The sequence below is a fragment of the Narcine bancroftii genome, chromosome 10, assembly GCF_036971445.1.
Source record: "Narcine bancroftii isolate sNarBan1 chromosome 10, sNarBan1.hap1, whole genome shotgun sequence".
In the NCBI taxonomy this organism is placed as follows: Eukaryota; Metazoa; Chordata; class Chondrichthyes; order Torpediniformes; family Narcinidae; genus Narcine; species Narcine bancroftii.
In genome coordinates this window covers 73,681,353-73,696,874 of record NC_091478.1, presented here as the reverse complement: position 1 = coordinate 73,696,874, position 15,522 = coordinate 73,681,353, and the positions used below count along the sequence as shown (strand labels likewise).

Below are 15,522 nucleotides of genomic sequence, written 5' to 3'. Positions count from 1 at the left end.
ACGCTGACCACACCTTTCAACTTTTGAAATGTTTCAATGAGATCCCCTCTCATTCTCCTTAAATCACAACAAGTGCAGGCCAAGAGCTGTCAAATACTCCTCAAATGATAGCCCTTTCATTCCATGAATCATTCTTGTGAATCTCCTCTGAACCTTCTCCAACATCACCACATCCTTCCTTACATGAGGCACTCAAAATTGCACACAATACTTCAAGTGAGATCTCACCAGTGCCTTTAGGACCACGTCGATGTGATCCTGTGCTTTATTAAAAAAAACTCTGGTATAGAAATCCACAGAATTACACTAAAAACACAAAGCTGGAGCAACTCAACAGGTCAAACAGTGTCTTTTATGTAGCAAAGATAAAAATACATAACTGACATTTCAGGCTTGAACTCCTTATCAAGGTATGATGTTATACACAGTTATACTGAAGCCTTACAAAACATGTTCAGCTGTAGACTAAGTATTAATATTCACCAGCAAACTTGGAGAATAATCAAGGGATTTAGGAAAAATGGTTTAGAATTAATGGATGACAGATGCATGAATAGATAGGGTTAATCACCTTAGAGAAAGCCAAGAGAGTTTTGATTTTTTTTAATCATGAAGCATTTAGATAGAAAAAAACCTAAGAGAGACTACTTTAAATTGCCATAAGATCAATAGCCAAGGGACATGGGATTTAAACTGATTGGTGAAGAATCAGAGGGGACCCAAGTAAAAGCTATTTTACACAGTAAATTGAAGTGATTTGCAATGCCTGTCAGCATGGTGGAAACGGGTTTCTTTTTGATTCTCAACAAGGAATTGGATGAAGACCTGAGGGAAAATAATCATTGGACACAGGGAAAGAGAAGTAAAATGAGATCAACTGGATTACTCTTTGAAAGATTTGGCACAGACTCAATGGGACTTTGCTATCATTCCATGGTATGGAATCTGTGGCTCTAATAATGAAACAACCATCAGTATTCATTTCCATTGTGAAACTTGCAGCAACATCTGATACCCATACAGTTAAACTGGAAAAACCAGACATGGCTGTTAATGACTACCTATCTTTCCGACATTATTGAATTATAGAAACCAACAGCTCATTCTTTCTTTTTCTGACTGTAAAATGTTTCACAAAATATTTCCTGGTTTTCAGAATGCTTCAATTTGATTGGCTTTTCATTCACGACAATAACATCACTTTATTGGATGCATTACCTAAGCTTTCTCAAGAGTTTTTGTTGATGAGGTCAATGGTGGCACCGCTGCTTCTCTACTAGTTTCTATAATGATTTGTTGGCCATCTTTGCAATGATTCACACATTGGTTCTATGCAGTAAGATTCAGGTCTAATGGACTTCATCTCACAATGGCATTCATACTCCGACACAAGATGTTCACTGTCTCACTTGGATGAACATCTTCTCTCTACCGTCAAAGATATTTCCGCTTCCCATTCCATCAGAAAATCTCTGATGGACACATTCAGCAAAATCAAGTGCAAAACCAAAGGCTGCTGTGGATCAATCCATCAGTACCATTAATTATCCATAAATGTGTCTACCTCTGCCTTGATTATGCTCAATTATTCTGCTTTCCACGTGTTCTAGGGTTGAGAAATCCAAATATATACATCCCTCTGAGAGTGGAAATTCCTATTCATCACTGTCTAAAAACTATCTTCTGAAAGTATATTCCAAGATTTTATATTTTCCATGAGGACAAACGTACTCAGAGCTTCTACTTGTCGAGGCCCTGCGGAATCTTGTTTCTCAACGAGGTCACATCTCATTCTTCGTGGCTCAACCAGGTTGACCTTTCCTTAGCAAATAATCCTTCTCTTAACTGCCTTCAATGCAAGTATGTTGTTTCTCAAATAAGGAGACCAAAACTCAACATGTAGTCTCACAAAGGATCCACACAGATGTAACAAGATTGAACCATTCTCCATTTCCTTGCAATAAAGGCCAGTGTTTCCTGGACATAGGCAGCATTCTGTACCTGTCCTCTGTTTCAACAATATTTTGTTTTTTTTAATTCTTCTTACCAAAGTGGAGAAAATCAGCCTTCTCTACATTGTAATCTATCTACTATACATTTACCCAATTACAACAGATCAATATCACCTTGCACCTCCTTCTAACCTACTTGCTTTTGTATCATCTAAAAAAAAATCATCTACTTTTCACTTGGTCCTTTCATCCTAACCACTGATAAATATTGAACTGGTAACAATGAGCTCTCTGAACCCTTCTCCATTAACAATGGCGTGAAGCAAGGCTGTGTTCTCGCACCAACCCTCTTTTCAATCTTCTTCAGCATGATGCTGAACCAAGCCATGAAAGACCCCAACAATGAAGACGCTGTTTACATCCGGTACTGCACGGATGGCAGTCTCTTCAATCTGAGGCGCCTGCAAGCTCACACCAAGACACAAGAGAAACTTGTCCGTGAACTACTCTTTGCAGACGATGCCGCTTTAGTTGCCCATTCAGAGCCAGCTCTTCAGCGCTTGACGTCCTGCTTTGCGGAAACTGCCAAAATGTTTGGCCTGGAAGTCAGCCTGAAGAAAACTGAGGTCCTCCATCAGCCAGCTCCCCACCATGACTACCAGCCCCCCCACATCTCCATCGGGCACACAAAACTCAAAACGGTCAACCAGTTTACCTATCTCGGTTGCACCATTTCATCAGATGCAAGGATCGACAATGAGATAGACAACAGACTCGCCAAGGCAAATAGCGCCTTTGGAAGACTACACAAAAGAGTCTGGAAAAACAACCAACTGAAAAACCTCACAAAGATAAGCGTATACAGAGCCGTTGTCATACCCACACTCCTGTTCGGCTCCGAATCATGGGTCCTCTACCGGCACCACCTACGGCTCCTAGAACGCTTCTACCAGCGTTGTCTCCGCTCCATCCTCAACATCCATTGGAGCGCTTTCATCCCTAACGTACTCGAGATGGCAGAGGTTGACAGCATCGAGTCCACGCTGCTGAAGATCCAGCTGCGCTGGGTGGGTCACGTCTCCAGAATGGAGGACCATCGCCTTCCCAAGATCGTGTTATATGGTGAGCTCTCCACTGGCCACCATGACAGAGGTGCACCAAAGAAAAGGTACAAGGACTGCCTAAAGAAATCTCTTGGTGCCTGCCACATTGACCACCGCCAGTGGGCTGATATCGCCTCAAACCGTGCATCTTGGCGCCTCACAGTTTGGCGGGCAGCAACCTTCTTTGAAGTAGACCGCAGAGCCCACCTCACTGACAAAAGGCAAAGGAGGAAAAACCCAACACCCAACCCCAACCAACCAATTTTCCCCTGCAGCCGCTGCAACCGTGTCTGCCTGTCCCGCATCGGACTTGTCAGCCACAAACGAGCCTGCAGCTGACGTGGACTTTTACCCCCTCCATAAATCTTCGTCCGCGATGCCAAGCCAAAGAAAAGAAAAGAACATAGATCCCCATCATAACCCATTGGTTCCAACCTGTAATTGACCCATTTACCTTGTATTCGGTTGGATTATTAATGCTCAGCCAACTTTGCAGAAAGATTGGGAATGCAACATGTGGAGGGTCCTTCAACCAATAACATTACCCCTAACGTTATCCCTAATGTTACCTAAATTATCAAGGGGATTGGAGATGGGAAGGTACAAAATAAAAAATGCTGAACAAAATTAAAATGGACTTAAATTTAGTTAAAGTTATTAAAAGAGAGAAAAATTCCTTTCTTTCTCTGCCTCCAGAGACAACTGTGATCTAACTGTCCTCCATATCTGGGAAAAATGCCAACATCCATTTATGTTATTTTATTAAACAGCATACGGGCACATTCCAGATCTCCTCGGGGAAGACTCAGCAGTTATGATGGCAACTGATGTTGGGGGTGGACAGGGCTGAAAAGAGCTGCTGTAAGCATTTCTTTGAAAGAAGCTTTCTGGCCATTTTAGGAAGAGATTTCAAATCAAAAGCTTTTAAAAATGCTTAATAATGATTGAGTCCAAAATTATCAAGGTCAAAAGTGTTTAAATTGCTTTCAGTAAATAACACCAATATTTCATGTGCTGCACTATACTATAATTCAACACACTTGTAATCACAGAATTCTGAAAATTGAATATTTCAAAATTGGTTGAGCATTTCCACCATTAAAGCTTTCTACAAAAAAAAGGCTAAAAACATCATGAGTTCTGTTGGAATAGCAATCTCTTTTGGATTACTTAGTGTTATGTACACCAACCAAACTATACAAAACATTCTGCCTAAATTTTCTTAAAGCTCAATTACCATATTTTGCAAAAAGTTATTGAAAACAAATTGTATGGCATTGTAACACATGAAATGAGCTGAATGAGTGGATCACTTGCTTTTGGATGGAAAACATGAACAGAAAAATTTTGTCTCTAATCATCAGTTGCAGTCCAATGCATAATGCAAATCAAAAAAGATGTTATTAATTATTTTGCAGCCTTGTCTATGTAAATGTTTGAGTCTTATAAAACACACACTTTCTCATTTCTGGCCACTTCTGCATTCTTCTTTATCCCACCATGGCATAAGTATTTTCATCTGTTTAGGCCTTTAGCAATGGGATTCTCTTCCTAATTTCTTTTTTTTAAATTTTTCACACTGTGAATCATGTCAACCAAAATATGTACAAACGTTTCTCATTAAATTTATACAGTGACCCTTTCTCCCTTTTTTTCCCCCTTTCCCTCTCGCCCCTCTACCCGCCCCCCCCCCCCCACAAACCCTTTGGTATTCAACATATACAATACAATAAAACCATAAAACAGTATCTAACAATATCTTCACACAAAGGAAAATAAACAAGAAAAATCCATCGTCTATTTATTACAAACTGAATCTAGTCGTTTTGTCTTCGTATCATTTTCATTTTAGGGGATGGAGGTCATAAGCAAGCTCTCTCTGATATGTTCCATGTACGGTTCCCAAATTTTTTCAAACATTGTGACTTTGCTTTTTAAATTATGTTATTTTTTCCAATGGAATACGTTTATTCATTTCCATGTACCATTTCTGTATACTTATGCTCTCTTCCATTTTCCAAGTTGGCATTATACATTTTTTTGCTACTGCTAAGGCTATCATAATGAATTTTTTTTTGTGCTTTATCCAATCTGAGGCCTAATTCTTTACTTCTTTTGTTATTTAAAAGAAATATCTCTGTTTTTTTTGGTATGCTATTTTTTGTAATTTTATTTAGTATCTGATTTAGAATAAATTTAGTAGCCTCTTCCTTTTAATTTGGTTATGTATTCCATTAATGTTTATAGTCATATAGTTCAACATGGCCATCTTATATCTTGCTTATATTTCTTTTCCACCTCTTCGCCACATTCATCCCCCTTCTCCCATTTTCATCTCTTAGTTTTCTCTATTAAACTTAATGTATGACAACACATTTAAAACATAAGGTACACCCGTGGTTCCCACACCCACTAATACCTTAACCCCAAAAGTTCCCTCCCTCTCTGAGTTGCCCCTTATCCCTTGCCAGGCAACCACAACTCCCCTTTTAATTTGGATTGCTATCTTGCTCGCAGCATCAACTGATTTTGCAGTGAAGGTTCTTCCCTTTCACCCCCAGCCTTCCCCAGAAAACACTTTTTTTTAAAAACACATATAACAAAGCTCTCTCTCTTTTTTCCCCACCCTTACTTCCTTCCTTCCCTTTTGCTTTCCCTCTTTAGTTCTTTACATATACATTGTTTTTACATCTTTATATATACTTTATCACTATTCTTCATTCTTATTACACCTCTTCATCTCTTCTTCTGTCCTGCAAACCTTCTGCGAATTCTAGCGCTTCCTCTGGATCCGAGAACAGTTTGTTTTGCTCCCCGGGTATAAATATTTTAAACACAGCTGGATGTCTTAACGTAAATTTTAATCCTTTTTTTCCATAAAATCGTTTTCGATGTATTAAACTCTTTCCTCCTCTTTAAGAGTTCAAAACTTATGTCTGGATAAAAAAATATTTTTTGACCCTTGTATTCCAATGGTTTATTGTCTTCTCTAACTTTATTCCTTGCCTGTTCCAGTATGTTTTCTCTTGTCGTATATCTCAAAAATTTTACTAAGATGGATCTTGGTTTTTGATGTACCTGTGGTTTCGGAGCTAATGCTCTGTGTGCCCTTTCTATTTCCATTTCTTCCTGTATTTCTGTCGTTCCTAGCATCTTTGGGATCCATCCTTTTATAAATTCCTTCATCTCTGTGCCTTCTTCACCCTCCTTCAGGCCCACTATTTTTATGTTGTTTCGTCTACTATAATTTTCCAACATATCAATTTTCTGAGATAACAACTCTTGTGTCTCTTTAATTTTTTTTGTCACTTTCTTCCAGTTTTTCTCTTAAGCCATTTACTTCCATTTCTATAGCTGTTTCCCACTCTTCCATATTCTCTATTCTTTTCTCTATTTCTGTCATTACCATTTCTAACCTTTGCATTTTATCTTCTGTTCTTTTCATTTTCCTTTTAATTGCATTAAATTCTAATGAAAACCATTATTTTAATGACCTCATGTGTTCTTAAAAAAAAACTTTATCTATATTCTGTCCATCAGTTTTTCCTTCTTTTCCTCTTTGTGCATCAGATTTACCTTCTATTTCTCTGTGAAGATCTTGGTCTTCTTCCTCTTCTTCTGTGTCTGTACCTGTGTTTGTGTCTTATTCTTCTCTTCTTTGCGTCTGTGTCTCTTCTGTTTTTCCTATGATCTGTTTGCATCTCTTTGTCGGCCTCTTCTTGCTGGGCCTCTTGTTACTGGTCCTCTCCTCTTGGGCTACTCCTCTGTTGTGCCTCCTGCCATTGATCTTCTTGCCGGTCGTCTCTCCGTTTCTCTCCCATGTCGCTCCCTTCTCTGCTGCCTTTCTCATCTTCCAGCTGAGCGCCCTGGTGTCGGGCATTCCTCAGCTGTTCGCGCTGCGGCTGCCTGCTCCTCTGCTTGGCCCCCCTCCCACCGGTGTCCTCTTTTTCCCTTGTTTCCGTTGGTTGCGCACTTTCGTTTGGTTCCGAGAGCCATTTTTGAAGTCCACCGGCAGGTGAGTCGCGACTCCGCAGGGCAGGCACTGACCTTCTGTGGTCAGGCGCACCTCGTCACCTCAGCGTCTTGTTACTTCATGCAGGTAAGGCCTTCTTTATTCTTCAGTGATTTTTCTACTTCTTTTATTCCAGTTGCTTTTATTTTCTCCTTCTTGGATGCCATCCTCCTTCTCTACTCTGTAACTTTATCTTCTATTTCTTCTATTTTATTTTTGTTGTGCTTTGTCTTTTTCTAACTTTTTTCCTGTTTTCCTAACCGGCCACTACTCTATCACGTGACTCCTCTTTCCCTAATGTCCTCCTCAATCAAGAAAATACACCAATGACTTCTTTCTTAAAAACCTGACAAAATTCAACATGTCCCCAAAGTCTCTTTCTAACTTGTACAGATGCTCCATAAAAGCTATTGGGTGTGGACATATTACAGCTTGGTACAGGAACTGTTCTGCCCAAGATCATTAGAAACTGCAGAGTTGAGAACGGAGCTCAGACCACCTCAAAACCATCCTCCGTCAGCTGTCTATACTTCATGCTGTCTCAGCAGAGTGGCCAACATAGTAAAGGACCCATCCCAGGTCTACTCTCTTCTTCCTTCTTTCTTCGGGCATGTGTTTGACAACAGGAACCTCCAGATCAAGAACGGTTTCTTTCCTGCTGTTATCAGACCCTTAGACGGATTGGTCATAAGTATAAGATGATGCCCCTGACTGCTTTTAACCATACATTTGGCTGTACCCTGCACTTCGTTTTTTAACACTAAATACTACATTATTTAACTTGCTGTAGCACTACTCTCTGCACTCTTATTTATATATTATTGTACTGCCTGCTGTATGGGTTTATTTGCTTGGATAGTTCGCTAAACTAGCCATTCTCAGCCAGTTGTTGGCCATGGCCAACTTATGTGCCACCTTCCTGGTGAAGCAGTCAAGTTTGGTTGTTTTCTTCCATACTTATCTCCTTCTGACTACATTAGAAAAAAATTAAAAATATTTTATGATTTCAGTCTGTGATCCCCCATATGGGCCCATTGAGAATGGCTGTGCTAAAGAAAGTTTTTCCTTGCATCTCAGTACACATGGCAATAAAAAACTGAATTTAATTCTCTCCAATAATAATTTGTAAGCCAGTGCTTGGAATCTTTCTCCATAACCCAAGTTTTGGTTTCCCGTCCAAATCTCCCACTCAGACGTTTGAGTTCACTTTTGTTACATGTTCTCATTCCTCTTCTGCCTTTATTCCCAGAGCAAAACCAATTAAAACTATTAAACTGAGATGTTTGTGTTCCAGTTTCTCAGAGACAGAATGCGAAAAGTTACCTGCAGTAGAACAGTGCCTCCAGGGATGGTGAGCTGTAAACAGTATTTAGGTGCATTCTCCCATGATAACAGCTGAACATCCTCAATAGCACTGTACGAAATGGCATTCTCCATGTAACCAGCAGGCTGTAAAGAAAACAAAAGGTACCTTGTGTAAAATGTCTCGCTTAAACAGCAAATCAGGACAGAAATACAAGGATCCTACATTTTTTCTGACAGATAGGACAGCCCAGTTAGCTTAGCTGTAGGGCAACGGTATCATAGCGCCAGCAACTCAGGTTCAAACCTAAAAACTCAGAAATGCAGGAGGAACTTAGCAGATCTCTCAGTGTCCATAGGAGATAAAGATATATAACTGATGTTTCGGGCCTGGGCCCTTCTTCAAAGTACGAGTCAAAAAGCAAACAGGCAGCTGAATTAAAAAGCTGGGTGAGGAGGGAAGAAAGGGCAAGGAGAGGAGCACAGGCCAACAGATAAAAGACCATAATTGGACGGATAGGAGGACAGGAGAGGAAAGGTGAGAATCCATCAGGGGAGCTCGGTGAATGCAGGGCTGAAGGAAGGGAAACAGAGGTACTCACTGCCGGCATATAGGGAAGTTTTAAAAGGAAATTTATGTCTCTAGTAGTTTTGAGAACCCAGCCCATGACTGAAGCTGATCTTGTCTGCAAAATAATGAGGTCCAAAATCACAATCACCAGACACATGATATTGTAGAATCAATTTGGCAGAGGAGGTTGATGGCACATCAAGTTCATCTTCACCGAAGTAAAAGACATCCAGTGCATTCCGACTTTCCATATCCAAGTCCTTAATCTTATGGATTTCCACTTTCTAAGTGCTCATCTGCACACTTTGTGAAAAGGTTTCCACCTCTACCTCCCTTTCAGAGAGTGAAAATAAATTCTCCTTATATTTTCTTAAATCCAAATATCATTAAATTGGTTCTCCCTACATAGAACATTATAGCACAGTACAGGCCCTTAAAATACCTACTAAAAAAAATCCTCCCCACATCATAACCCTCTATTTTACTTTCATCCATGTATGTGCCTGCCTAAGAGTCTCTTAAATGCTTCTATTGTTCCAGACTCCACCACCACCCCTAGCAATACATTCCAGGCACCTATAACTCTCTGTGTAAAAAAATATACCCCTGCTGTCTCCTCTAAACTTTCTTCTCTTCACTTTGTAGAAATGTCTCCTGATGTTGACTACTCCCAACCTGGGGAAAACGATGCTAACTGCCTACCTTATCTATGCCCCTTGTAAGTTACTTAGAAGTGCAAAATAATGGAAGAAATATGATATAACGTTTATCATCGGCAATACGCTGGAACTCTTTTCCACTGGAGTTTTCCAAGTGGGCGACCTGCTGATAAAATTGAAAAGTAGGTTTAAACATCCAGCATCTAACGTGGGAGTACCTAACCACATCAAAAAAAGTGGAGTTATGGATAGCAACACTTGCTATTATCTTCTGGGCTTCCCTAGACATCAGAGGGGCCATATAATTGGAAAATTGCAAACAACAGGGTGGTTGGGGGGAGGGGGGAGTAACGACAAGGCTCTATAGTTGTGGTAGGGGTGCTAATAAAATGAATGAATGAATGTAACAATGTGCAGTGATGGAAATGTATGGATACGGAGTTAAGGGTGGGAAGAGACTGAGCAGTTTTCCTTTTGTAAATAATTTATTGTGAATAAAGTCTATTTTTGGTTAAAAAATGTAACATCCTTGTTCAGTAGAGGGTGAAACAACATTCCAAGTTATATGCTGGCCAGTTTTACGTTAGTGGTGAATAAGTAATGAAAATTTTAAACAATTACATGAGCTCATTAAGGAAAAACAATACAGATTTGTAAAACATAATTAATCTGAGTCAACTTTTGGATGAAGTAACAAGGATGTTACTTGAAGGAACTGCAGTGGTTGATTTTCATATGGTTTTTGAGAAAGTATTTGACCAAGTACCATAATAAAATTGAAATTCAAGGAACAGGATGGTCAGTGTCAACTTAATTTTAACAAATAGTTATTTTCTGATTGCCAGATAATGACCCTCTCCGAAAGATCAGACAAGGAACCCTGCTTTGTGCGTTTGGGGAAAGTAAATGAATTAGAGGTTGGCGTATGGAAAAAAAAATGTAAAATCTGCATTTACCAAACTTAGAGCTTGTGCAAACAATTAAAAATTACATAGATCAACTACAAGAAAACATAAAAGCAGAATTGGCCAAGAGTCAATTAGAAATTAATACAGAGGTGTAAGATTTTCACACATGAGCGGAGGTGGGGGGTGGGGGAAGGAGAATGTTAAATCAGGCTTTATACTGTAGTTGATTTGTTCTGCTTTCAGCCCTGAATGCTATGCCATTGGAACGGTGTCATAAAAATAAAGGGTAGGATCACACCCCGAGGCAGATAAACTGTATGGAGATTATTGGTTACTGCATGGTACAGGTACAGCTCTCTATATATATTATAAGGTAGCTTTCATACTTCATGTTTACAATAGGAATTTCCATTAACTGTCCATCATAATGAATCAGCTTGAAATTATACATAAAAGAATGAAAGTGTTTTCTTCGTTGACTTTAAAAGTATTTCCATGACATAAAGAGCTGTTCAAATCATCCGTTTGTGAAATTCCATGGTGTAAAAAGCTGTTGAAATGGTACACTTGTTAATTTATTTTTGAGTTAGGAGTTTAATACCACGTATTCTGCAGGGAAGAATACAGTACAAAAACAGTTCGCCCCAACATTGAAATGCTGTGGAAAACATTACAAGGTAAGAATTTCCTAATCAGGTTGAGCATTAAAGTCACAACAATTTTTCAACCCACTTGAAATCTTGGTACAATATTTTTAAAATTCAGGCATCAGATGCTGAGCACAAATGAAAATAAGTGGCAAATTATTTTTTGGTCAATTCAACTAATGCATGAGTCAGCATCATTATGTGATTAAATATATTAAATTCAATGAAAGTTGTGTAGAAGGAGACGGGCCAGAGGATTCACATGCATAGACTTTTGAAGTGAGCAACAGAGAAAATATACGGGAGCTTAAAAGTTCAAAATTTTGTCAAGAGTACATACATGACATCACATATAACCCTGAGGTGGTTCTTCTTGCGGGCCAGGCAGAATTTCTACTTATCAGTTCTGCAAAAAAAAACTCTACGCACCTTCTTAAATAATAATAATGAGTTTATAGTTACATTATATATATTGTACAGATAATAAAGGCAGTGAATACAAAGCAAAGCTGTAGCAGACCTTAATATATCACTGAAGAGACGACAGATCTTGTGCAGTTTTGTTTCCTGCACTTCAGGATTAAGGTCCTTGAGAGGGTGATTTCCAAGGATAAAGGATTTTAGCTACAAGATTAGTTGGCATTGCTCTCCTTGAAGCAAAGGAAGTAGAGGGGAAATATATTGCACATATGCAAGATAAGGAACAGGTCCAGATAAATCTCAACACAGTAAAACTGTTCTAATTTAGCTGGTTCTCATGAGCTTGTGGTACAAAACTGGGTAAAAACAAAGAGAAATACTGGAAAACTCAGTCTGCCTTGCAGTGTCCATAGGACATAAAGATATTACTGGTGTTTCGGGCCTGAGCCCTTCTTCAGGAAAGAAGAAAAAAACAGGAAAGCATCTGAATGAAGACTGGAGAGAGAAACGGGGAGGAGTCCAGGCCAACAGCCAAAAGGTGTTAACTGGATATGATAAGAGGAAACGTGAGAATTGATTTTGGCTCTGTGAAAGGAGACAGAGAGAAAAGGGAAGAGAAAGAGAGACAGAGACAGAGCTGGGGGAAAGGTAACTGGAGAAGGTGATGTTACTGTCAACCAGTTGGAGGATGCCCAGATGGAAAATAAGGTGTTGTTCCTCCATTTTGCAGGTTAACTCAGTCTGGCAGTGCATAAGACCATGGATAGACATGTCAGCAAGGGAATGGGACGGGGAATTGAAATGGGTGGCCATTGGGAGATCCACACTCTTGTGGCAGACAGAGTCGAGAAACTCAATAAAGCCACCTCCCAGTCTCCGTCCAGTCTCTCCGATGTAGAGGAGGCCACAATGGGAGCACCGGATATAGTAAATGACCCCTGAAAATTCACAAGTGAAGTTAAGTACAAAAACTGGGACACCGAGGTATACCTGGGGTCTAAGAAAAAGAACCTATTTATGCAGCATGTGGAACTTGCTGTCAATGAGGATGGTGGAAGTGGAATTAGCTAATTGGACAGGCATTACTGAGGGAAATAAATTTGAAGGGCAAGGGAAATTGGTCTGGATTACTTTACTGGAGATAAAAGAGACCGCCGATACTGCTTGAAGGGTTCTGCCCCAAAAGTGTAGAATGGCATTTTACCAACATATAAAAAAAATCAGCCACATACTGTCAATGTAACACTAAACTGATGCTTGTATCGATATGTTATAATTAATGTCATATGATTTAAAATTGTAAATGAAATATTTTTTAAAAATGTAGCACTGCACTAACAGCTATGTGTCTGGTCCCACTGTTCATGCGTTAAGTAGTTAACAGATGAGTGAGACATACAGCATGGTAACAGGCCATTTTGGCCCAATAGTGTGCGCCGCCCAATTTACATTCCATTTAACCTACACACCCAGTATGTTTTTGAAGGGTGGCAGGAAGCTGGAGCCCCCGGAGAAAACCAACGCAGACGTGGGGGATAACATACAAACTCCTTTCAGACAGGGATTAAAACCCCTGTTCGGTCCCAATCACTGGTGCTGTAAAGGTTTCGCACTAACTGCTACGCCAACTGCAAGACAACCTCACCAAGCATCAACTTTTTACTTGGTGTTAACAAGGTGTTCAAGTCAGCTTTTTTTATTTGCTATTGACTTAACAATAATGGAGGAAACAACAACAGGCAGATCTAATGGCCTAGATGGGTGTTTCGACACTGCATACATTATCATTCATAGATTTTTTTCATCACAGTGCACTTGTTCGAAAAATTTACATGTCACAATGATGTACAGCAATGATAATTTTCCCTGAACAAAGCCATATTTTAAGAAAATGCTGGAGTGTGTGGAATATTTTGTATTTGTGGCTGGGATAAATGTTATGAAATAAAAATAAAAATTCAAGAATCCACTGGCGTTTTCTCTAAATGATACATATTATAATCATAAAAAGAGCTTCAAATTTCATGAGAAAAAAATAATTCTATAATTTCTTCTTTTCTTTGGCTTGGCTTCGCGGACGAAGATTTATGGAGGGGGTAAAAAGTCCACGTCAGCTGCAGGCTCGTTTGTGGCTGACCAGTCCGATGCGGGACAGGCAGACACGATTGCAGCCCAACAATGAAGACGCTGTTTACATCCGGTACCGCACGGATGGCAGTCTCTTCAATCTGAGGCGCCTGCAAGCTCACACCAAGACACAAGAGAAACTTGTCCGTGAACTACTCTTTGCAGATGATGCCGCTTTAGTTGCCCATTCAGAGCCAGCTCTTCAGCGCTTGACGTCCTGCTTTGCGGAAACTGCCAAAATGTTTGGCCTGGAAGTCAGCCTGAAGAAAACTGAGGTCCTCCATCAGCCAGCTCCCCACCATGACTACCAGCCCCCCCACATCTCCATCGGGCACACAAAACTCAAAACGGTCAACCAGTTTACCTATCTCGGCTGCACCATTTCATCAGATGCAAGGATCGACAATGAGATAGACAACAGACTCGCCAAGGCAAATAGCGCCTTTGGAAGACTACACAAAAGAGTCTGGAAAAACAACCAACTGAAAAACCTCACAAAGATAAGCGTATACAGAGCCGTTGTCAATTCTATAATAAATGCTACATTAAATGTGCAAACAGTTTTACATCTGGTTTCTACGGTCCACTTCAGGATTGATGATTGAACCATCTCAGCTCAGAATATAGTAAAACCCCTGTTTTGCGGAATTCAAGTAACTGGCAAAAAAAAAATCAAGGAAAATAAAATGGTAAAAAATGCAAAGTTTAAAATTGGCATGCCTCACTGTTAGTTCACCAATCTCACAACCGTGCAATCTCAAAGAAGCAGAAAACACACTTATCCGGCATTTACCATACCCCACAGATGCAGAGTTTTTACTGTAATAGACATCCTGCTGTTGCCCGAATATAAACTTGTTGAAAAATGAAAAACAAAAGGCCAAGTTGCATTCATCATTCCTGTGGTTGTTGGCCTACATTGGCCCTGTGTGGCACAGTGGAATTTTTATGTTCTCAAATCAGACTGGCCTCACCCCTCTCTATGCTCCTGTAATTGCACAAGGTTCTGGGTTCTCTATGCTCCACTTCTTGCTGCTTCACCTTCCTCTCAGCTAATTTCTCCCCCCAATTGGCTGCTGTGCCTCTAGCTCCCAAGAGTTCATTCCCGAATTATCCCTATCTCCTCCTTCACTCTTCTTTCTTTTAAGATGCATTTTAAAACCTCCCAAGTTGACCAATTCTTGTCTGAATATCTCCTTTAGCAACTTATTGTCAAATTTTACTTAGCATATACTTGAGAATACCATATATTTTGGTGGATAAGGTGATCTTCAAATAAGACTAGATCCCAATTTCAGTCTGAATTTCACGGTTTTGGGTCATATCGGTGGTATAAGATGACCCCCAAACATATCGGCACCCGACGTGTGTTGACTGAGCTGGTGGGCAGGTGGGTGGGCGAAGCTCTGTCACAAAGCTGTTATACCAGGTGATTTGACTTCTCTACTGCAACCACTGCTTGAACAAGCCAATTAAAGATCATGTGCGTGAAGAATGGAATAATCGGATAGGGCTATGCATGCTGCAAAGCATGGGATAAAGTGAAAGTAGAGACTGTAATTAAATCTATCAAAAAATAGAGAGTATGATTTATGGTGGAACACTGATGACGAAGCCAAAGTCGACTCACCAGATTCAGACTGGAACTCATGCGATGACAGTGTAAAAAGTGAGAGTCTGGAGGTGCTTGCCTCAGACAATGAAGCTCTTGATTTTCAAAGATTTTAAATGTGTGTGATGTGTTTTTTTTAACTTTTACAATTCTTCTATTGGTTTAACATCACATTGGTAATGAATTTTAGTGCAAATTAAAAACTGTGT

The 15,522-nt window shown here is 39.8% G+C and overlaps 1 protein-coding gene across 7 annotated transcripts in view; it reads right to left on the bottom strand.

The window, feature by feature from the left end:
• Positions 1–15,522, bottom strand: part of cmip (c-Maf inducing protein) — a 260,745-nt gene that overhangs the window by 125,526 nt on the left and 119,697 nt on the right. For all 7 annotated transcript variants that reach the window (XM_069901342.1, XM_069901343.1, XM_069901346.1 and 4 more), the window contains one exon: positions 8,391–8,516. In XM_069901342.1, coding sequence (XP_069757443.1) covers positions 8,391–8,516 — 126 coding nt within the window. The remainder of the gene's footprint in view (positions 1–8,390; positions 8,517–15,522) is intronic.